This window comes from Pan troglodytes, chromosome 5 (assembly GCF_028858775.2).
Source record: "Pan troglodytes isolate AG18354 chromosome 5, NHGRI_mPanTro3-v2.0_pri, whole genome shotgun sequence".
NCBI lineage: Eukaryota > Metazoa > Chordata > Mammalia > Primates > Hominidae > Pan > Pan troglodytes.
The window spans coordinates 162,725,829-162,748,844 of record NC_072403.2 but is presented as its reverse complement, the minus strand read 5'-3'; the positions used below and the strand labels follow the sequence as shown (position 1 = coordinate 162,748,844).

At 43.0% G+C, this 23,016-nt stretch overlaps 1 protein-coding gene across 21 annotated transcripts in view; it reads right to left on the bottom strand.

Moving 5' to 3' along the window:
- The window catches only part of PLEKHG1 (pleckstrin homology and RhoGEF domain containing G1), a 242,838-nt gene that overhangs the window by 46,128 nt on the left and 173,694 nt on the right, over positions 1–23,016 (bottom strand). For 18 of the 21 annotated variants that reach the window (XR_001718844.4, XM_016956483.4, XM_054686943.2 and 15 more), the window contains 2 exons: positions 10,822–10,891; positions 1,374–1,420 (listed from right to left, as the gene is read on the bottom strand). Coding sequence is in view for 18 of the 21 variants with exons in the window: in XM_016956483.4 (XP_016811972.1) it covers positions 1,374–1,420; positions 10,822–10,891 (117 nt within the window). In the remaining 3 variants the exon portion in view is untranslated. Of the gene's footprint in view, positions 1–1,373; positions 1,421–10,821; positions 10,892–12,191; positions 14,545–18,222; positions 18,434–23,016 lie in introns of those variants that run through there. The other 3 variants (XM_054686949.2, XM_016956486.3, XM_063812679.1) reach the window with 3 other exon arrangements.

The window sequence follows — 23,016 nt, the reverse complement described above, 5'->3', positions numbered from 1 at the left end:
CTTCTCTTCTAGGTGGATCCCACCATCCACTTTATCGTCAGGGACCTGTCTACCAAGACTGGCTACAGAGTGTGTAAAGTCTCCCTAGCTCTCTTCTTCCTGGCTGGTCCTTAAGATAACTCAAAGTCTGGTGGGGTGCGGTGTAATTGCAGCTACTCAGGAGGTTGAGGTAGGAGAATCACTTGAACCAGAAGGTAGAGGTTGCAGTGAGCTGAGATCGCGCCACTGCACTCCAGCCTGGGTGGCGGAGTGAGACTCTGTCTCAAAAAAACAAAACAAAACAAAACAAAAAAACCCCATAACTCAAAGTCTGCTAATCATGTGGAAAAAAAGGAAAATAAAAAGGCAGGGGGAGAATCACAAAGTTTCAGAAACTTTTCAAAGGATATACTCATAGCAGCACGAGGTCTTAAAAGTCAGAGAAGAAACCTTGGTTCAAATCCAAGCTGGGCCATTCATCAGCTATGCACCCCTCAGAGAATCACCTTACCTATCAGAGCCTCAGTTACTTCATCTATGAAATGGGGAAGGGGCAGGGGTGATGGTGAACTAGCACTTATGAAGAACTTAGGAGGGGCCAGGCACCGGGATGGGTGCTCTGCTTAAAAAAAAAAATCCCTCAATGTCTCTGGATTGCTTCGAAAAGTTAAATTCAGTATTTTGTATTTACAGCATTTAGCACAGGGCTTAGGAATTAGTAAGTGCCCAATAAATGTCTTCTGGAGAAAAAAGGAAATTCCTACCGTTGTAGCCCATCATCTTAGGCCCAACTCCCTTACTGAAATGGCTAATACATTGTCCAAGGATGCTTCCTACACTGCCCTTGTGCCATTGATTTCCAATGCAAGGAAAACTGAACCAACAACCCAGGCGAGATGACGACGCCCCTCTTCTCATCTAGGCTTATGATGATCTGTCCTTCCTCTGAACTCCACTAAACTTATACAGTTCATAAAACTTATTTGGAAAAAAATAGAATCTGTTCTCTCCCCATCTAGATTATAGAAACTCATTAGCAGTGTTTCCTAAATTCTTAAAAACATGACACACACAGAAAAGGGTGAGCAGGCAAGACTTGCAGCCTGATGCAACAGCTTGCTTAGTTTCCTTTTGGAGATACCTAGTCATCTTTTTGGTTTCTCCATAGACTTATACAATTTTTCCCCACACTGGCTCTGCAGGGAGCCCCAAAGCCCAGATGGATCCATATCTGGGTGCCCCTGTAATCTGTTCTTAGCACGTTTTGCATTCTTCCCATAGTATTCAGCACAAGGCCAGGCACAGAATGCCTAACAACCATGTGTACTGCACCAGCTGACTCGAAACAATGTGAAAGTGAACAAAAGTACTCTTGGCCCATTCTCAATCCATACCTTGGATAGTTAGTGCAATACTGGGTATAAATGTGGAACTCTTCACTCTGCAAGGAAACAAAAGAAATTATTATAGGCAACAAAGCACAAACATAAACATTCATTTGAAAACAATAAAAAGAAATAGCATTCGGGCCTTGACATTTTTTTATATATATATATATGGTGATTATTATTATTATTATTATTATATATATATTTTTTAGGCGGAGTTTTGCTCTTGTTGGCCAGGCTGGAGTACAATGGCATGATCTCGGCTCACTGCAACCTCCACCTCCCCGGTTCAAGCGATTATCCTGCCTCAGTCTCCCGAGTAGCTGGGATTACAGGAATGCGCCACCATGCCCGGCTTTGGTGGATTTCAATGTCTTTCACAATTTTTTCCTAGACTGCCAAAGAAAAGAGGTATGTAGACAGGGAGGGGAAGTGGCCAGAACTTTTGATAAGGCTTTCGGTCAGAATAATTAATTCAAGGCCAATGAATAACTAGCTCTTGCAAAATCTAAAATAAAATTACTTTTTTTTTTTTTTGAGATGGAATCTCGCTCTGTTGCCTAGGCTGGAGTGCAGTGGCAGAATCTCTGCTCACTGTAGCCTCTGCCTCTGCCTCCCCGGTTCAAGCAATTCTTGTGCTTCAGCCTGCTGAGTTGCTGGGATTACAGGCATGCGTCACCACGCCCAGCTAGTTTTTTGTATTTTTAGTAAAGATGGGGTTTCGCTATGTTGGCCAGGCTTGCCTCCAATTCCTGTCTCAAGTTATCCGCCTGCCTCAGCCTCTCAAAGTGCTGGGATTACAGGCATGAGCCACTATGCCTGGCCTTGAAATTATATTTTGAAAAAGAGCCACAGATTATTTTGGTGGGGTTTCACATTCTCCAATTTTTTTTTAACTTTTACTTTTACTTTTTAGACCACTTAATGTGGTCTAAGATTCACATGTGACTCTAAGTTAGTGCCTATTTTTCTGGTAGCTTTAATTTTTTTAAATTCTAAAATCTCTACTTAGAATCCTTCCTGTTAACCTCAACTGGAATTAGGTTAAACTTTTTTTTAAAATGGAAAGTTTCAAGCATATATAAAAGTAGAGAGGATGGTATAATAAATCCCCAAGTTTCCATCGTCCAACCTCAATAATCATTAACTCCTCGTCTCTGCCCCTCCCCCCACTCCCCTGCTTCCCCATCATTCTGAATTAAATTCTAGACATCATTTTCCTTGTAAATATTTTAACATGTATCTCTAAAATAAGGACTTTATTTTTTTGAGACGGAGCCTCACTCTGTTGCCCAGGCTGGAGTGCAGTGGCGCAACCTCGGCTCACTGCAACCTCCGCCTCCTGGGTTCAAGCAATTCTCCTGCCTCAGCCTCCTGAGTAGCTGGGACTACAGGTGTGCGCTATCACACCCAGCTAATTTTTTGTATTTTTAGTAGAGATAGGGTTTTGCCATATTGGTCAGGCTGGTCTCGAACTCCTGGACTCAAGTGATCCACCCGCCTTGGCCTCCCAAAGTGTTGGGATTATAGGCATGAGCCACCGTGCCCAGACTAAAATAAGGACATTAAACATAATACCATTGTTACACTTAAATAATTCAATAACATCATGAAGTTTCACCAGTCACTATTCATATTTCCTTCTTTTTAAAATCTTTTGCCTGTTTGATTTGCAAATAACAATCACACAGAGCAAATGGTTGATATCTCTTTAGTAGTCTCTTTTCATCTTTAAGTTCTTCCCTATTTTTCTTCCTTTTGCAAGTGAGTTGAAGAAACCACACTGTGCGGCACAGCCCCAGTTCCACTATTACCAATGACATCTCTAGAGCTTCCTTTTTATTTTTTTGAGATGGATTCTCGCTCTGTTGCCCAGGCTGGAGTGCAGTGGCACGATCTTGGTTCACTGCAGTCTCTGCCTCCCAGGTTCAAGTGATTCTCCTGCCTCAGCCTCTCAAGTAGCAGGGATTACAGGCATGCGACACCATGCCTGGCTAATTTTTGCATTTTTAGTGGAGATGGGGTTTCACCATGTTGGCCAGGCTGGTCTGGAATTCCTGACCTCAAGTGATCCACCCACCTTGGCATCCCAAAGTGCTGGGATTGCAGGCATGAGCCACCACGCCTGGCCTGGTTTCATTTAATATGCCCTGTCCATTATACTCGTACTGGTTTAGTAGAGACTTGCTCAGATTTAGGTTTCGTAATTTGGCACAATACACTAGCAGCTGTTTTGTGCTTCCTCTAATGGAAGTACAATGGAAGTCTAATGGAATTGGGAAGTCCACTGGACATAAAATCTGCTTGTCTCTCTTCTGTGATGCTAACAACCATTGGTACTTATTGGCTAGATCTATTAATTTATTAGGGGTTGGAAAATGGTGGTATTTCTAATACTTTATTCCTTCATTAGCTAGAATCTTTCCAAAAAAAGAACCTCCTTCTACGAACTCTTGGTTACTCTGCAGTTTATGATTTGTATGGGAAAGGCAGAATAAATGTTTAATTCTTTCCTTTTTATTTCAAGACAGGGTCTTGCTCTGTCACTCATTCTGGAGTACAGTGGTGGTCACGGTTCATTTCAGCCTCAACCTCCCAGGCTCAAGTGATCCTCTCACCTCAGCCTCCAGAGTAGCTAGGACCACAGGCGTGCCACCACCTCTGGCTGTTTAAAACATTTTATGGAGACAGGGTCTTGCTATATTGCCCAGTCTAGTCTCAAACTTCTGGGCTCAAGTGATCCCCCTGCCTCAGCCTCCCAAGGTGTAGGGGATTACATGGATAAGCTACCACACCCAGCCAATTCTTGCCTTTAATTTTCAAAATAGTGTATTGGTTCTCCAGCGTCATGCAAAGGTGATCAATTTGGTGTTTTAATATCACTGCAAATTCATTAATATGAGCCTATTTAATGAATTTCCATTGTTTTCAGTTAATTATCTTCACTGACGTTCAAATTATCCCATTTTTGGCTAGTAGGAGCCCCTTCTTGAGCATTCATGACCTGGCCTATGGTCTTTTGTAGCTTGTTTCCTGGTGTGACAAGATGTCCCAGACTATCTTGTATATTTTGTGCCCCACACTCATTCTTCATGGAGCCCCTATTCCTTCTGGCAGGAAACAGAGTTTGGAGACCACAATCTGGGTATCAGGGATACTCTTGCTGTAGGGCAATCATCATTTCTGGGACTTTTCAGTGGACAGAGTTAGGAAGTGGTGTGGTTTTTTGTTGTTGTTGTTGTTGTTGTTTTGAGATGGAGTCTTGCTCTGTCACCTAGGCTGGAGTGCAGTGGTGCAATCTCGGTTCACTGCAGCCTTTGCCTCTTGGGTTCAAGCGACTCTCCTGCCTCAGCCTCCTGAGTAGCTGGGACTACAGGCACTCACCACCACACCCAGCTAAATATTTCTATCTTTAGTAGAGATGGGGTTTAGCCATGTTGGCCAGGCTGGTCTCGAACTCCCGACTTCAGGTGATCGCCTGCCTTGGCCTCCCAGAGTGTTGGGATTACAGGCGTGAGCCACTGCGCCCAGCCAGGAAGTGGTTTTTCTTTTTTTGGGGGGGAGACTGAGTCTTGCTCTGTCACCCAGGCTGAGGTGCAGTGGTGCAATCTCAGCTCAATGAAACCTCTACCTCCTGGATTCAAGTGATTCTCCTGCCTCAGCCTCCCAAGTAGCTGGGACTACAGGCACGCATCACCACGCCCGGCTAATTTTTGTATTTTTAGTAGAGACGAGGTTTCTCCACGTTGGCCAGGATAGGAAGTGGTGTTTTTTTTAAAAGGATAAAATACAACCTTAGTTCATACTAACACTTATATTAATAATTCAGATACAGGACTACAGCACTTTTGATTAGCTCCACTCATTCCTTTGTCTGTGTTTTCTTTCTCCTACCAATTCCATTTCTCAATGATGCTAACATAAATACTTCTTTGCTTTATCTTGCAACACACTCAATAATTTCAGAATAACAATAGCAACACCACCATAAATAGTATCATTATTAAACAGTTAGAGATGTATTTGCTGTGTTTCGTCTAAAGCATATTTTCAAATCAACTGAAATTCCTATTGCATGGTTATGCCACCAACCGGATACAGTTTAATTTTGCTTTCAGTTTGTGGAGACTGCTTTTTGGAACCTTAGTTTTGTTCTATAATTATGTAAAATATTTACATGGCTTCAAAGTCAATTCTACAAAGAAATTCATATTCAAAGAAGCCTCTTTTTTTTTTTTCTTTTTTGAGACAGAGTCTTGCTCTGTCACCCAGGCTGGAATACAGTGGCACCATCTTGGCTCACTGCAACCTCTGCTTCCCGGGTTCAAACAATTCTCTTGCCTCAGCTTCCTGAGTAGCTGGGATTACAGGCATGTTCCACTACAGCCCAGCTAATTTTTTTATTTTTATTTTTTAGTAGAGATGGGGTTTTGCCATATTTGCCAGGCTGGTCTCAAGCTCCAGGCCTCAAATGATCCACCCACCTCTGCCCCACAAAGTGCTGAGATTACAGGTGTGAGCCACCGCTCCCAGACTCCAAAGAAGCCGAACCTCTATTCTTTTCCCTTCTAGTCTGTTCCCTCCATTCCTCCATTGGTAATCAATTTTTAATCTTACAGGTTTTCCTCTCCTAGATAAACAAATCATGTTATACCAGTGATCCTCAAACTTGAGTATCAGAATTACCTGGAGGGCCTGTTAAAACATAGATTGCTGGGTTACTGATGTAGTAGGTCTTAGAGTAGGGCCTAGGAATCTGCATTTCTAACGAGTTCCCAAGTGACGCTGATGCTGCAGGTCCAGGACCACACTTTGGGAACCACAGTGCTGTACACACACTTTTATCCACTCCCTCCCCAGAGGATTATATATTCTTTTGTTTTTGAGACGGAGTCTCACTCAGTCACCCAGGCTTGGAGTGCAGTGGCACGATCTCGGCTCACTGCAACCTCCACCTCCTGGGTTCAAGTGATTCTCCCGCCTCAGCCTCCCAAGTAGCTGGGAATACAGGCGCCTGCCACCATGCCTGGCAAATTTTTTGTATTTTTAGTAGAGATGGGGTTTCATCACGTTGGTCAAGCTGATCTTGAACTCCTCAGGTAATCTGCCCCCTTCGGCCTCCCAAAGTGCTGGGATTACACGCATGAGTCACCATGCCCGGCCGAGATATTCTTTACTGTTACTGCTTCACAGTACTTCATTACGTGGATATACTACAGTTGATTCAAACAGCTTCTTGTTTAGGGACATTTGGCTGTTTCTAGTCTTTTGCAGTAACAAACTTTACTGCAAAGAACAGTATTATGCTTACATGAATTTCTGTTAAGTGTATCCTTGGAATAGATCTCTCGATGTAGGACTGGTGGGTGAAAGGGTGAATTCAGATGCTAGACACACAGCCCAATTCCTCTCCATAGGGGCTGTGCCATTTTCTTTTCCTACAGTTATGAGTGTCTGTTTCCCCATGGCCTTGCCAACATTTCAAGCATTGTACCAAATTTTCAAGCATGGTATTTAAAAAAGTCTAAATTAGTTGTCAACTTTTAAAAGTTGAAAGATATAAGTATTTTGATTTTGGCCAGGCACGGTGGCTCACGCCTGTAATCCCAGCACTTTGGGAGGCCAAGGCAGGTGGATCACCTGAGGTCAGGAGTTCAAGACCAGCCTGACCAACATGGAGAAACCCCATCTCTACTAAAAAAAAAAAATACAAAATTAGCCGGGTGTGGTGGCACATGCCTGTAATCCCAGCTACTCGTGGGGGCTGAGGCAGGAGAATTGCTTGAACCTGGGAGGCGGAAGTTGTGGTGAGCCAAGATTGCACCACTGCACCCCAGCCTGGGTGACAAGAGCGAAACTCTGTATCAAGAAGAAAAAAAAAATATTTCAATTTCTAGCTTCTCCTGAAGAAGTATAAGACCCACCAGCCCTGGGCCTGCAGTTTCACATGGCAATGACCATCCCCAGGAGACCAGGCAAACACCTCGACTGCTATAGACTCCACCTGGGCCCCTTTGTGCACTTGAGTTCACTTATTGGTTCTTGAAGCCAGCCCTGGCTCCATGGATGAAAATGCCAGAGTGACTTGCCTAAGGTCTGTGAGCAAGTTAATGTACCAAATGGGGACTTTTCTCTGATTGGCTCATACTTTTTGAGTTTCTTGCTTTTTCTTTCCTGCCTCTTGCTATACTCAACCTGGAATAGAACAATATCAAGTTGACTTTCCTTACAATTTTGGACCTGTAGGATCATTTGAAATACAAATTAGAAAACAATGGTTTCAATGAAATTAGGTTGACATTGCATAATATAGTGACCTACTCCTACCCAGCTATCATAAGACCTCATGACTTCTGCACGATTGAATTTCTGTGCATTTTGTGATATCATGGCTCTATTCCTATTTTAAATTGGAGGACTTTGATTTAAATCAGCTATATATCTTTAACTGGAATTAAATGCAAGTTTGCCCTTAGGTTTGTGAAGCTCTGTGGACCTTACAAATGATGGTTTCACATAAAAGTCAACAGCTCCTAGTTAGATACCGTTAGTTATTAAATATGCCACCCCAAATCGGCTTAGAAGGATTTAAGGGAATGTGTTATACAAATATATATAAATTATAAGAAAAGATATTTCCTTCTAGTTCTTCAAATCTTTCAAATTGTAATTAGAGATGACATAGAAATGAGACATTTAATTATGAAAGAGCCAAAATATGATATAATCAGTGCTGACCCAATCAAGCACCTGGGTCTCTCAAATATTTATTGAATAGGTAGCCACAGTAAAGCAATATGTATGATTTTAGGGTTTCTTCTGCCCCAGGGTCCTCCTCTCCCTCTCTGATTCCTGAGAAGTTTTCACTGGACACTGCAAGAAAGACTTAATATGTAAACAGCATATGGGTAAGGTAACTTTGACTTAAATTCACTCTAATCATATGACTATCCAATCTCCATACTTCCTTGAGGATAATTTCAGTAAGTGGGTGGTACATGTGCATGCTTGTGTGTGTGTGCGTGTGTGTGTGTGTATGCGTGTGTGTGTGCACACACACTCACTCCCTGGGCTTTAAAAGGAAGAAGGCACCAACAGAGAGAGAGCCACACAACGAGGGAGAGTAGGCAGCTAAGGGGAGGTTGAGGCTCTAAAGACAGACTTTGTCTCCCTCCTAAACGTTGCCCTGGGTCAGCCTTGCTGCCAGTCAAGATGAGAGGTGGATGTGAAGGTGGAGGTAAAGGCAGCAAAGTGAGCATTCTAGGTGTTTCCAGAGACCTAAAACAGACAAATGTTTACTGGGAGAAGGTTTGGCCTGCCCAGCACGAAACTTTAATTTCTGTCCTTCAGGAGAACTGTGGGTTCATTCTTCCATGAGCATCAGGTAAAAAGCAACCATGTTCTCCATTTGTCGATAAGGACTTCTGTAACCTACACATACCACGACAGTAAGCAAGGTCAAAGATGAATCTCTGTGCAGGCCCCAGTGGTTCAGATAAAAGCAGAAGTCAACTGTCAGCTTCACCTCTTTCATTAACGGCCTCCCAATTAAAGCAATTTTCCATTCCTCCCTAGAGTTGAACAGCTGGTTGTGTTTCAGAAGACGTAACATCTTCTAAATGTCAGGCTGCTGAGTGAAAGGCAGGCAGTGCCTGAGCCCAGCACTCCCTCAGGATTCCCTGTTTCCATGCGAAAGTGCAGAGAGCTCAAGTCAGTCTTCTAATTAAACTTGGCAATATTACAATGAAAAGGAAGATTTGGGAGTTGGCAACGTGGCACATAAACAAACTTTTATGTGAATAATTAAGCGAGAGCTAAGCATACGCTGGAACATCTTTAATCAACTTGTGATTACAGTTACCAGTAAAAGCCCAAACGTTTCCGAAAGCTTCTACGTTGTTTATGTGCTGTGGTTATTCTAACATATCTCCTTTGATATATCCAGCATATCTTTTTAGCCATTTTGCCTTCTTTCATTTTTCTTCTTTTTTTCAAATCCCTGCCCAATTTTGACACAGGCAACTTGTGAAAAGGATTGTATGTGTAAGCTTACACACAGGTAAACGTGTGTGCACACTTTACATGTGAACACACACACACAAAGTCAGGAGAGCCCATGGATTGTGCCTTTACATATGAGCCCATGGATTGTGCCTTTAAGGAACTTTGCTCCAATAAAACCCAGGGTGTTGTGTTTGGAAGCCATCAGGATGCATCTGCCGCCATCAGAAATGACCCTGTGGAACAGTCCAGAGCCAGGTCAGACTGGAGCGACATCTCCCAGTTCACACCGGACTCCGCGTCTGCTAATTCCCAGTGGGTCTCAAAGCGCCATCATGAACTTTTATTAAACCTTCGTGCATTTCAAACTACAAATGCAGAAACCACATGAAAGTTTGCTGCAAAACAATTTCTGCTAAAGGCTTTCCAAACAAAAGCGGTTGAATGTTTAAGAGAATTTAAACAAGACAGGAATCTCTATATACTAGGCAGCATGCTGAGAAAGCAATGTAGGAAAGGCCACATTGTAGGAAAGGGTAGGTTTCAGAATTCCATCTCCTATTCCAGTTCGGAGCACGAGCTCACTGTCATTTAAGCCTTGAAAGTCAAATCCTTTCCTTGTATTTTTCGAAACCACTGATGCAGCTTAAGAAAACAGTGGAAGAGTACATTTTTAAAATGTAGGAGATTAATTCTGCTTCTCTCTATCCCTCAAAAGAAAGATAATTATAGAGACTAGGCTAGTGCCACATATATTATACGTAAAATATTTAGATTCTCTTGGACTTTCACTAAAACTAAACTTTCACTAAACTAAACCAGTTCAGTGGTATTTTATATTTTTCTAACATTCATCTTCTTTTTTTTTTTTTTTTTTTTTTTGAGACAGAGTCTCACTCTTGTCACCCAGGCTGGAGTGCAATGGCGTTATCTTGGCTCCCACTGCAACCTCCACCTCCTGGGCTCAAGTGATTCTCCTGCCTCAGCCACCCGAGTAGCTGGGATTACAGGCACGCCACCACGCCTGGCTAATTTTTGTGTTTTTAGTAGAGACGGGGTTTCACCATGTTGGCCAGGCTGGTCTCAAACTCCTGACCTCAGATGATCCACTCACCTCGGCTTCCCAAAGTGCTGGGATTACAGGTGTGAGCCACCGTGCCCGGCCTATTTTTCTAACATTCTTCTACTCCGGACTCTCCCCTCCCAAGCTTTAAGTTTTTCCCAGCAAAGAGTAACATTATTCAGTTACTGTACAAGTTCTAGAACAACTACTAGATTAGCATCTCCCTGGCTCCAGGAAAAATACATTTTTGCTACTCAAACGAAGAAACCAGAGAAAGATTAGTGGCTAACTCTATCTGATATGAAACAAACCAGTCATTTTAACTTTAAAATGAAAAATTCTGTACTCTGTATCTGTCTCAGTTGGCCCAGAAGGATGAACCCTGCTTACCTTGGACACAAAACACTCTGCTATGGCCACAGGATCATTTTCACAGTTTTCCAAATCTTGCAGAAGTTCACTAATAAAAAAATAACAGCCAGGAAGTATTAGATTGTAGTCTTCTGGGTGAGTACATTTTGTATAATTTAAAAGTTTAAACATTTCCATGGCATTTACAAGGAATCATATAATTGGATAACTGAGGACCTGCTGTCATTGTATCCAAGGCTTAGGTAAGGGACTTGCCCAAGGTCATGGTGGAGCAGGGGATTAAACCCAGGTTGAACCCATAACTCTCCCACCAGAGCTAAGCCCTGCCTATCTTTAAGTTTTGCAGACGTTTGTCATCATCTACTTGAATGCTCACCCATGCTCATTCAGACATCAAATAGCTGCCTAGGTACCAGGTACAGTGTACCTGTACTAGGAACACATCAGTGAGCAAAGTAAGACATGGGCTCTCGGAGGTCCCCAACCTTTTTGGCACCAGGGATCAGTTTCGTGGAAGACAACTTTTCCACAGACTGGATTGTGGGGATGGTTTTGGGATGACTCAAGTGCATTACACTTACCATTAGATTCTCATAACCTAGATCCCACGCATGCACAGTTCACAATAGGGTGTGTGCTCCTATGAGAATCTAATGCTGCCACTGATCTGACAGGAGGTGGAGCTCAGCTTCGCTTGCTCTCACCTCCTGCTCTGCAGACCAGTTCCTAACAGGTCACAGACTAGTATTGTCTGTGACCTGGGGGTTGGGGACTCCATGGCTCTGGTCTTATGGAGCTTCCAATCCATTGGAAGAGTCAAGCATTCAATGAAAAATCACACTAATGAATACAAAATTATAATAGAGATAGTGCTTTAAAGGAGAGATATGCTGGGAAGGGAAATATCTTTCCTCAAATGTAAATTCATGTTATTTTTTTACTAGGAGTATCATTATTTTAAGTAACAGCATAATACTTCATTGTGTGACTGTACCATAATTGATTCAATGAATCTCACACTGTTGGATAAAATTCTATATATGGAATTGATGGGTCAAAGAACATTCTCAGTGTAAATGTTAACACATTTCTAAATTGCACTCCACATGAGTTATACTAATATACACCTTACTATGCTAAGTGTTTATTTTAATGAGCCATATGCTATATATTTAATAAAAAGTGAAGTAGTTCTACAGGAATTATGATAAAAACAAGCAGTTTCTGGTTTTCTGATTCTCATTCTCAATGGGCACTGCCCAGAAGCATTTTTGATTCTTTAGGCTATTTCTGCTCTAAGAAGGTCCATGCTTCTAAGCATGCTGATAATGTGTTTTCATTATTTTTCAGCTTTAGGTATTATTTACTCTCAGTTTCCTCAAACTTACCCTTCTGTCTTCTCAACTAGTTCTAAGATGTCTCTCTCTCTTTTTTTTTTTTTTTTTTAATTTTAGAGACAGGGTCTCACTCTATCAACCAGGCAGGTCTTCCTGGGCTCAAGTGATCTTTCTGAAGCGCTGGGTAGTGTGAGCAACCGTGGCCAGCCTTCTTAACTAGTTCTGTTATGTAATTTGATTCGATTAAATGTCAGAATTTACATCTTTAAGACTATGTAAGTATTATGCCCTGTTAGCCTCACAGTATACCATGATTTCATTTCCTTTCTTAGAGAATCATGTTTTCCCTGGAGTTAAAATTGTTTCTCTTTTTTTTCTTTTTTCAAGATAAACACCATTAATTTATTAGCAAATTGTATGCCAGAAGTATAAATCTTGTCTCACTGTGTTCAAATATCAGATATTCTATGCTTTGCATTTCTTTCTTGGTGACCTCTGCTCCAACCTGGATAGGCTGCTCTCCAGGCCTGCTGGTTGTTTCTTCAACACCATCCTAATGATAGCCTTTGCTGGTCTTCTGTATTGCTATTTCCAACGTATTCCTTCCTTTGGGAGATTACAAAATCGAGCAATAGTTTCTGAGTAAGAGTAACAGAAGGTATGCTTTCTGAGACTCCTCCTGTTTCAAAAATGTTCTCCCTTCACACTTGGCTAATGATGTCAGTAGATATAAAAGTCTTGGTTGGAAGTAATTTTCTCTGAGTACTCAGGGAGCTATTTGTCTACCTGTTGATTTATAGATTCCAATGCTGCTATTGAGATTCCAGTATCATTCTGATGATCCCCAGCCCATTCTGAAAGCTTTCAAAGTTTTCTCTTAGTTGACATAATTACAAAATTTTGTGATAGTAGGCTTTGGGTGGGTGTTTTTCATGCACTGAGCAAATGTACAAATTTGGGAAATGATCTGGATAGCAGTTCTCCAAGTGTGGTCTAACGACCCCTGGGGTTCCTGAGACAAGACCCCTTTAGGAAGTCCACAAGGTTGGGCCTCATAAAAATACTGAGACATTATGAAATTCTTAAACTTTCATTCTCTCATGAGAGTACAGTGAACTTTTCCAGAGGCTACATGACGTGTGATATCACAACAGATGGAAAGTTGAAGCAGATATGAGAATTCAGCTGTCTTCTAGTAAGTCAGGCAGTAACAAGATCTGTAAAAATGTAAAACAGCTCCAAAACAAACAAAAAAATTTAGTAGAAAAAGTAGTAAAATTATTTTTCTAGAAATATGTGGGCTTGTTCTTTTTTAGTATTAAATAAATAGACATCTTAACAGGTTCTCGGTTTTCATTTCTAATGTGGCAAACAAAACATAATAAAACATAAACAAAAAAGCTTTTTCGGTCCTTAGTAATTTTTAAGCATGTAAGAGATCCTGGACCAAAACACTTGAGAATCTCTGCTCCTGGCTGGATGTGGTGGCTCATGCCTATAATCCCAGCACTCTGGGAGGCCAAGGTGGGCGGATGACCTGAGGTCAGGAGTTCGGGACCAGCATGGCCAACATAGTGAAACCCCATCTCTACCAAAAATTCAAAAATTAGCTGGGTGTGGTGGCACACACCTGCAGTCCCAGCTACTCAGGAGGCTGAGGCAGGAGAATCGCTTGAGCCTGGGAGGCAGAGATTGCAGTGAGCCGAGATTGCACCATTGCACTCCAGCCTGGGTGACAAAAGTGAGACTCCGTTAAAAAAAAAAAAAAAAAAAAGAAGAATCTCTGCTCGTGAATTATGTCTTTGATATTTCCTCCCTTGCAGTTTTAAAGTTCCTATTACTCACATATTGGATCTCCTGGTCTAATACGCTAATTTTCCTTCCTCTTCCTCTTCCTCTTCTACTCTCTATCTTCCTGTTTTTATTCCTCCATTGTTTGTGGGGGGAGACCTCCCCTTTATTTCCCTTTTTTTTTTTTTTTTTAGTTTTTTTTCCCCATTTCTTTTATTGATTTTTTTGTTTTGTTTCAACCATCAGATTTTCAATTTCAAAGTTTTTTTTAAACATGTGTTTTGGATGTTTCTTGCCTATGCTTTTGTTCTTATTTCATGCGTGCAAAATCTTCCCTTATTTCCAAATTTGCCATGATGATGATCATAATGATTTTGTACTTTTCTTTCCTGTTCTTTGTTTTCTGCTGAGCTCCCTTTTTGATGATTTTAGCTTCTGTCATTCATGTTAGATGCTCTTCTCAAATTCTCAGTATCTTCATTTGTCCTTTCATATTTGAAAATGAGCCACAACGTCAATCATGAACTCTTCGCAGGGATGGAGTTTATTGTGTGGTGTTCCTCATTCCAAGGCAGTGGTTCTGAAACTTTTGGCATCAGGACCTGTTTATACTCTTAAAAAATTTAGTGAGAAGAGTAGCATTATTTCCCATTTTTGCAAATTTTTAATCTCTAACTTAATAGAACATAGCTGGATTCTCCTATCTGCTTCTGCATTCTATCTGTTGCAATCTGTTGTTTTGGTTGAAGTATATAGGAAAAAAATCCAGTCGCACACAGACATGTCACTGGAAAAGGAGGGAGTATTTTAATGGCATTTCCAATAAGTATGGATATCTTTCATAGCCCACTAACATCCTTCATATTACACTGAAACTCAGCAAGTGGTAATGGGTTGAAGGCCTGTTTGAGTCTGAAACCATATCAATGTACTATACTGTTACTTTATTTTATTTTATTATTTTTTTGAGACAGAGTCTCGCTCTGCTGCCCAAGCTGGAGTGCAATGACGCGATTTCGGCTCACTGTAACCTCTGCCTCCTGGGTTCAAGCGATTCTCCTACCTCAGCCTCCCACCACCATGCCCAGCTAATTTTTCTATTTTTAGTAGAGACAGGGTTTCACCATGTTGGCTGGGCTGGTCTTGAACTCCTGGCCTCAAGTGATGGGCCTGCCTCAGCCTCCCAAAGTGCTGGGATTACAGATGTGAGCCCCCACGCCTGGCTACTGTACCATTACTTTAAAATCCACTGGCCTATCTTGCCCTTAGAAAGGATCTTTTAAGGCCGGGCGCGGTGGCTCACGCCTGTAATCCCAGCACTTTGGGAGGCCAAGGTGGGCGGATCACGAGGTCAGGAGATCGAGACCATCCTGGCTAACACAGCGAAACCCCGTCTCTACTGAAAATACAAAAAAAAAAAAAAAATTAGCCGGGCATGGTGGCGGGCACCTGTAGTCCCAGCTATTTGGGAGGCTGAGGCAGGAGAATGGCATGAACCCGGGAGGTGGAGTTTGCAGTGAGCCGAGATCGGGCCACTGCACTCCAGCCTGGGCGACACAGTGAGACTCCATCTCAAAAAAAAAAAAAGAAAAAAAGAAAAAGAAAGGATCTTTTAAAACAGTCCCAATTCCAAACATTCTTCTCTATATTCCTATAAAACACTCCCTTTGAAAGATCAGAAAATATAGTTCTGATATTTATATCATTTTCTTTTATAGAAAGATGGGAGTGATGAAATTAACTCTTTTCCCGTTTAAAAAAGAAGTTCAGCTCTCTGCCAGCGCTCTTTTAATTTTACATAAACATGCTCTTTGAGGCTGAAACTAATCTTACTGATTTTCTTTTCTTTTCTTTTTTTTTTTGGAGATGGAATCTCGCTTCTTCTCCCAGGCTGGAGTGCAATGGCATGATCTCGGCTCACTGCAACCTCCGCTTCCTAGGTTCAAGCAATTCTCCTGCCTCAGCCTCCCCAGTAGCTGGGATTACAGGCGTGTGCCACCACGTCTGGCTAATTTTTGTATTTTTAGTAGAGACGGGGTTTCACCCTGTTGGTCAGGCTGGTCTTGAACTCTTGACCTCAGGTGATCCACCTGCCTTGGCCTCCCAAAGTGCTGGGATTACAGGTGTGAGCCACTGTGCCCAGCCTAATCTGACTGATTTTCAATGTGAAAATAAAATATAAAAACTGTTCTTGGCCGGGCGCGGTAGCTTACACCTGTAATCCCAGCACTTTGGGAGGCCGAGGCAGGTGGATCACCTGAGGTCAGGAGTTCAAGACCAGCCTGACCAACAGGGTGACACCCCTTCTCTATTAAAAAATACAAAAATTAGTTGGGCGTGGTGGCGCATGCTTGTATTCCTAGCTACTCAGAAGGCTGAGGCAGGAGAATTGCTTGAACCCGGGAGGAAGAGGTTGCAGTGAGCTGAGATAGTGCCACTGCACTCCAGCCTGGGTGACAGAGTGAGACTCTGTCTCAGAAAAAACAAACAAATAAACAAACAAACAAAAAACCCCCTGCTTTTGGAGTAATCTCTAAACAGAACATCAGAATCATCTATTTCAGAAAAATTGGATTCATCAAATGAATCTTCCGCCAACAAGCATTCAAGAACGACGTTAACATCATGCATAGGAATGCTACATTTTCTAAGATTTGACATTTTCAGCAATTGAGAATTACTATATTTTGTAAATGGAAATACCACTACTAAAAACAGAATGCTATAAAGAGAATGATGTCTTTTGTTTTTAAAGTCGATATACTAGAGTGATGTGAAAATAATAATAAAAGCGAGATATGTCATGGTAAAGTTATCTCGGGGTAAACGCTACACCTGTGAGCACCACTGTCCAGTATTCTCACGGAAAAAAGGAAGAGTTTAAGGAGAGTTGAAATCACATCATTCTGACCTGAATACCAGATGAGGTAAGAGAAAAGGTCTGAAAAATGAAAGCCAGAGGGCCAGGTGCAGTGGCTCACGCCTGTAATCCCAACACTTTGGGAGGCCGAGGTGGGCAGATCATGAGGTCAGGAGTTCAAGACCAGCCTGGCCAATATGGTGAAACCCTGTCTCTACTAAAAATACAAAAATTAGCCAGGTGTGGTGCTATTCGGGAGGTCGAGGCAGAAGAATCACTTGAACCCATGAGGTGGAGGTTGCAGTGAGCTGAGATCATGCCACTGCACTCCAGCCTGGGCAACAGAGCAAGACTCTGTCTCAAAAAAAAAAAAAAAAAATTAAAGAAAAGGAAAATAATAGCCAGAGAGAAACATTTCTGGGCCAGTGTTTTCCATTAGTAGAGGATGGGGTGCTCTGGATGTATTGTGTCCTGGTCTTTCAGTATAGGCCCTCTCTATTAGCAGAGAAGAACTGTGAGCAGACTCCATCATGTTATTTCTTTCTTTTTTTTTTGAGACGGAGTCTCGCTCTGTCACCCAGGCTGGTGTGCAGTGGTGTGATCTCGGCTCACTGCAACCTCCACCTTCTGGGTTCAAGCAACTTTCCCTCAGCCTCCTGAGTAGCTGGGACTACAGGCACGTGTCACCATGCCTGACTAATTTTTTGTATTTTTAGTAGAGACAGGGTTTCACTGTGTTAGCCAGGATGGTCTTGATCTCCTGATCTCATGATCTGCCAGCCTCGGCCTCCCAAAGTACTGGGAATACGGGCGTGAGCCACCGCGCCCGGCCTTGTTATTTCTCATAGCACAACAGAAACATTTCTTGGCAGGCCAGGCATGGTGGCTCATGCCTGTAATCTTAGCACTTTAGGAGGCCGAGGCGGGCGGATCACCTGAGGTCAGGAGTTTGAGACCAGCCTGACCAACATGGTGAAACCCTGTCTCCACTAAAAATACATAAATTAGCTGAGTGTGGTGGCAGGTGCCTGTAAGCCCAGCTACTCGGGAGACTGAGGCAGGAGAATCACTTGAACCCAAGAGGCGGAAGTTGCAGAGAGCTGAGATCGCGCCATTGCACTCCAGCCTAGGAGACAGAACGAGACTCTGTCTCAAAAACAAACAAAGAAACAAACTTCTTGACAATATTTAACCCCCTGTGTTTTAAATTGTATGTTCGGATTGCCTCCAAGCTTTAGTTTCATCTCACGAGTGGACTTGCTGGTAGGAGGAAGTGTCTCGGGGACCCAGCCAGGCTCCAGGTGTACCTCATCTGTGAATGAATGCCTGGCACTCAAGAACCACAGAGCTGGGAGGGCACTCAGATACCTTCAGTTCCGATCCCTAATTTTAAGGTGAGGAAACCATGGCTTATTAAAGGAGGTAGCTTACCTTAGGTCACACTGCCAATAATGCATGGCCACAGTCATGGTTACATTCAGGCCTTCTGAATCCCAGTCCTGCACTCTCTTAGAAACACATCTATTGAAAGATTTGTTTGCTGTTCCACTCAAAGCTGAGGGCCAGACTCCACACTGTCATATCTTCAACATGGTACTGCCTACTAGACAAGTCTTTTTTGAGTTACCTGGTCAGCTTTCCTTTACAACCTTTTTCTAGAACAGGATAAACACAATAAAAATGGTACTAGTAAAGAGAAAGTAATGGCATTTCTCTCATGCTCTTGTCACTGGGGCTATCATCCCCATGAAGCTGTTCCTATCCACTTTGTCTGCTTGCTATTCAATAAGCAATTGCTAAAAGACTGGATGTCAGGCAAGAAGGTTACAGGGGTAAAGAAGGTGGACAAAGGCCCTGTCCCATGTGTTTATGATCTGACCACGGGTGAAAAGTACTAATAAGTGTGAATAAACAACATAATATCACATTGTATTATGTGATATGAGGGAAATAGAGGGTAGTATGATAGAGAGCAGCTGAGGCTGAGCGAGGGTGAAAGAAGGTTGGGACAGTCAGGGAAGGTTCTCTGAGGAGGTGATATTTGAGTGCAGGAAGACTTGGAAGAGAAAGTCATTTAAGAATGATTACAGGCCGGGTACAGTGGCTCACGCCTATAATACCAACACTTTGGGAGGCTGAGGCGGGCGGATCACCTGAGGCCAGGAGTTTGAGACCAACCTGGCCAACATGGTGAAGCCCCCTCTCTACTAAAAATACAAAAATTAGCCAGGCGTGATGGTGAGCGCCTGTAATTCCAGCTACTTGGGAGGTTGAGGAGGGAGGATTGCTTAAACCTGGGAGGCGGAGGAAACACTGAGCCTAGATTGCATTACTGTACTCCAGCCTGGACAACAGAGTGAGACTCCATCTCAAAAAAAAGAATGGAATTGCAAACCAGGATAGAATGAGCTTGGTGGGTTCTCCTGTGAGGTATACAAAGGAAGCCACAGTGGCTGGAATTTGGTAGGCAACAGAGAGTGTGGTGGGATAGAGGAAGGCATCTCGCTATAAAAGATATGCAAACATGCAAAGTACGATGGGAGCACAGTCGGGGCCTGGAATGCAGTGCATCAGCCACTGAAGACACTCCTAAATACCAGACATGGGATGATTCTACAGTTACAGCCTCGGGGGTGGAGACTACGGATTTCTCATTGAATCAGTGTAACTAATGTGCAACCGCACATGTGCACCAGGATTGCATCAGTGTGAGTAATGTGCAACTGCACATGTGCACCAGGATTGCATCAGTGTGAGTAATGTGCAACTGCACATGTGCACCAGGATTGCATCAGTGTGAGTAATGTGCAACTGTACAAGTGCACCAGGATTGCATAAGTGTGAGTAATGTGCAACAGCACATGTGCACCAGGATTGCATCAGTGTGGCTGATGTGCAACCACACATGTGCACCAGGATTGCATCAGTGTGAGTAATGTGCAACTGCACATGTGCACCAGGATTGCATCAGTGTGAGTAATGTGCAACTGTACAAGTGCACCAGGATTGCATAAGTGTGAGTAATGTGCAACAGCACATGTGCACCAGGATTGCATCAGTGTGGCTGATGTGCAACCACACATGTGCACCAGGACTGCATCAGTGTGAGTAATGTGCAACCACACATGTGCACCCGGATTGCATCAGTGTGAGTAATGGGCAACCGCACATGTGCACCAGGATTGCATCAGTGTGAGTAATGTGCAACCGCACATGTGCACCCGGATTGCATCAGTGTGAGTAATGTGCAACCGCACATGTGCACCAGGATTGCATCAGTGTGAGTAACGTGCAACCGCACATGTGCACCAGGATTGCATCAGTGTGAGTAACGTGCAACCGCACATGTGCACCCGGATTGCATCAGTGTGAGTAACGTGCAACCGCACATGTGCACCAGGATTGCATCAGTGTGAGTAACGTGCAACCGCACATGTGCACCAGGATTGCATCAGTGTGAGTAACGTGCAACCGCACATGTGCACCAGGATTGCATCAGTGTGAGTAACGTGCAACCGCACATGTGCACCAGGATTGCATCAGTGTGAGTAACGTGCAACCGCACATGTGCACCAGGATTGCATCAGTGTGAGTAACGTGCAACCGCACATGTGCACCAGGATTGCATCAGTGTGAGTAACGTGCAACCGCACATGTGCACCAGGATTGCATCAGTGTGAGTAACGTGCAACCGCACATGTGCGCCAGGATTGCATCAGTGTGAGTAACGTGCAACCGCACATGTGCGCCAGGATTGCATCAGTGTGAGTAACGTGCAACCGCACATGTGCGCCAGGGTTGCATCAGTGTGAGTAACGTGCAACCGCACATGTGCGCCAGGGTTGCATCAGTGTGAGTAACGTGCAACCGCACATGTGCGCCAGGGTTGCATCAGTGTGAGTAACGTGCAACCGCACATGTGCGCCAGGGTTGCATCAGTGTGAGTAATGTGCAACCGCACATGTGCGCCAGGGTTGCATCATTGTGAGTAATGTGCAACCGCACATGTGCGCCAGGATTGCATCAGTGTGAGTAATGTGCAACCGCACATGTGCGCCAGGGTTGCATCAGTGTGAGTAATGTGCAACCGCACATGTGCGCCAGGATTGCATCAGTGTGAGTAATGTGCAACCGCACATGTGCACCAGGATTGCATCAGTGTGAGTAATGTGCAACTGCACATGTGCACCAGGATTGCATCAGTGTGGCTGATGTGCAACCGCACATGTGCACCAGGATTGCATCAGTGTGAGTAATGTGCAACCGCACATGTGCACCAGGATTGCATCAGTGTAAGTAATGTGCAACCACACATGTGCACGAGGATTGCATCAGTGTGAGTAATGTGCAAACTGCACATGTGCACCAGGATTGCATCAGTGTGAGTAATGTACAACTGCACATGTGCACCAGGATTGCATCAGTGTGAGTAATGTGCAAGTGCACATGTACAGTAGGAGTAAGAAATAACTCGCAGATTGTGTTTTGTATTCTAAGCTAAATTAGAGTCATCTTGCCTTCATGATTTGGATCTTTTCTCGTTTCCTTGAGTATTTTAAATATTTTCTCCTTTTTGAGTAGGACGGTTAAAACAATTATAAAATTTCCTACTTGAGCTCAGGTCCCTTAGTTGGGTGGGAAATGAGAGGAAACACTGTTCTCTTTTACAGAACATATCCCATGTGAAGCTTTTCTGACCCCTGATGCGAACTTTGAGGCAGGAATTGTATTATGACCTTGAACCTTCTATTGCTTTACACTGAGAGAGATTCGAGGATGCGGCCCCTCCCCTTCCGGTCTGAGCAGCACTTCCCTTTCCCGTTGCCTAATCAGCTGGCATTTTAACCCACTGCATCCACAGAGACACATATGCATGGAAGAGAAATTACTCCAATAATTTCACTCATACTTTTCAGGCACTGGCCTGGAAAAGTCCAGTTGAAAAAAGTGTGGGTAAAAATATCTCTACCATTGTGCAGAAGTCAGACATTTTGGTGGTAAGAAAATGCACTAAAAAAGAAAACGATTCCACCTTCCTTTGCCTTGCTGTTGTATGAATCCCATGATTTCACTACTTAAATTACATTGCAAGGAGAAGAAAAAGCATGGCCCAAAGAATTTCTTTTGTCTTCAGACATGTGTTAGTTGCTCTGTAAAGTCCCCCTCAGACAAAATTAATTGCACATTCCTCAGCATTCTCAAAGTATTCTGTTCCTTCCTTGATTATGTGGCTTATTGCCTCTGTTGTACAATGGTGTCATTCATCCTTACACTATTAGACTAGTCCAGGGTTTCATACAGAGTAATGACTCAACATAGGTATACTGAATAAAGAAAAGAGTTGAAGGAAAAAGGAAAGTTTTACTCTGATCTTCTGAGGGAAGGAGAGAGCTTAGATGATTTTAATCTCCTAAGAAACAATTGAATGTCTAAAATCAGACATTCAATATGGAGGAATGATCTTTATTTCCTCACTCTTCATTCTTAAAGAAAGGCTCAAATTACTGTTTAGGTAACGTTTCTGTATTCCAAGAGAGGGGTACTTTCTTTTTAAAACTTGGCATTTCTTTTTTGGTTTGCAGTAAAACACGTTGTTGGATTTTAGGGGGCTGGTTCAAATGAGGAAAGTGGTTTCTTTTGACTAACCCAGTTTCCTGACCTTGTGGTTGTTTATTCCAGACACCAAATCAGAGACTTAAATTTCTAGGTTATCATAGGGATTGTAAGAGAAAGAGATATTTGGGTATCAAAAAGAACACAAAAATAAAAGTTCAATTGTATTCCAAAACATTTCATGATGGAAGATTTTGTGAAACAGCAATTTAAATCTAGTCATATACCAATACTGAACAAAGACAGGACAAGGAAAGAAATTATATACTATTGTCATTTATGACCATGTCTGAAAAAAAATTTTTTTTAATTTTAAAAAAGAATTTTTAAAAATTCTTTAAAAAATATAAATAAATTGGGGTGGCACAGTGGCTCCCCCCTGTAATCCCAGCACTTTGGGAGGCTGAGGTGGGTGGATTAAGGAGTTCGTGACCAGCCTGGCCAACACAGTGAAACCCCATCTCTACAAAAACACAAAAATCAGCTGGGCGTGGTGGCCTGTGCCTGTAGTCCCAGCTACTTGGGAGGCTGAGGCAGGAGAATCGCTTAACCCGGGAGATGGAGGCTGCAGTGACCCAAGATCGTGCCATTGCCCTCCAGCCTGAATGACAG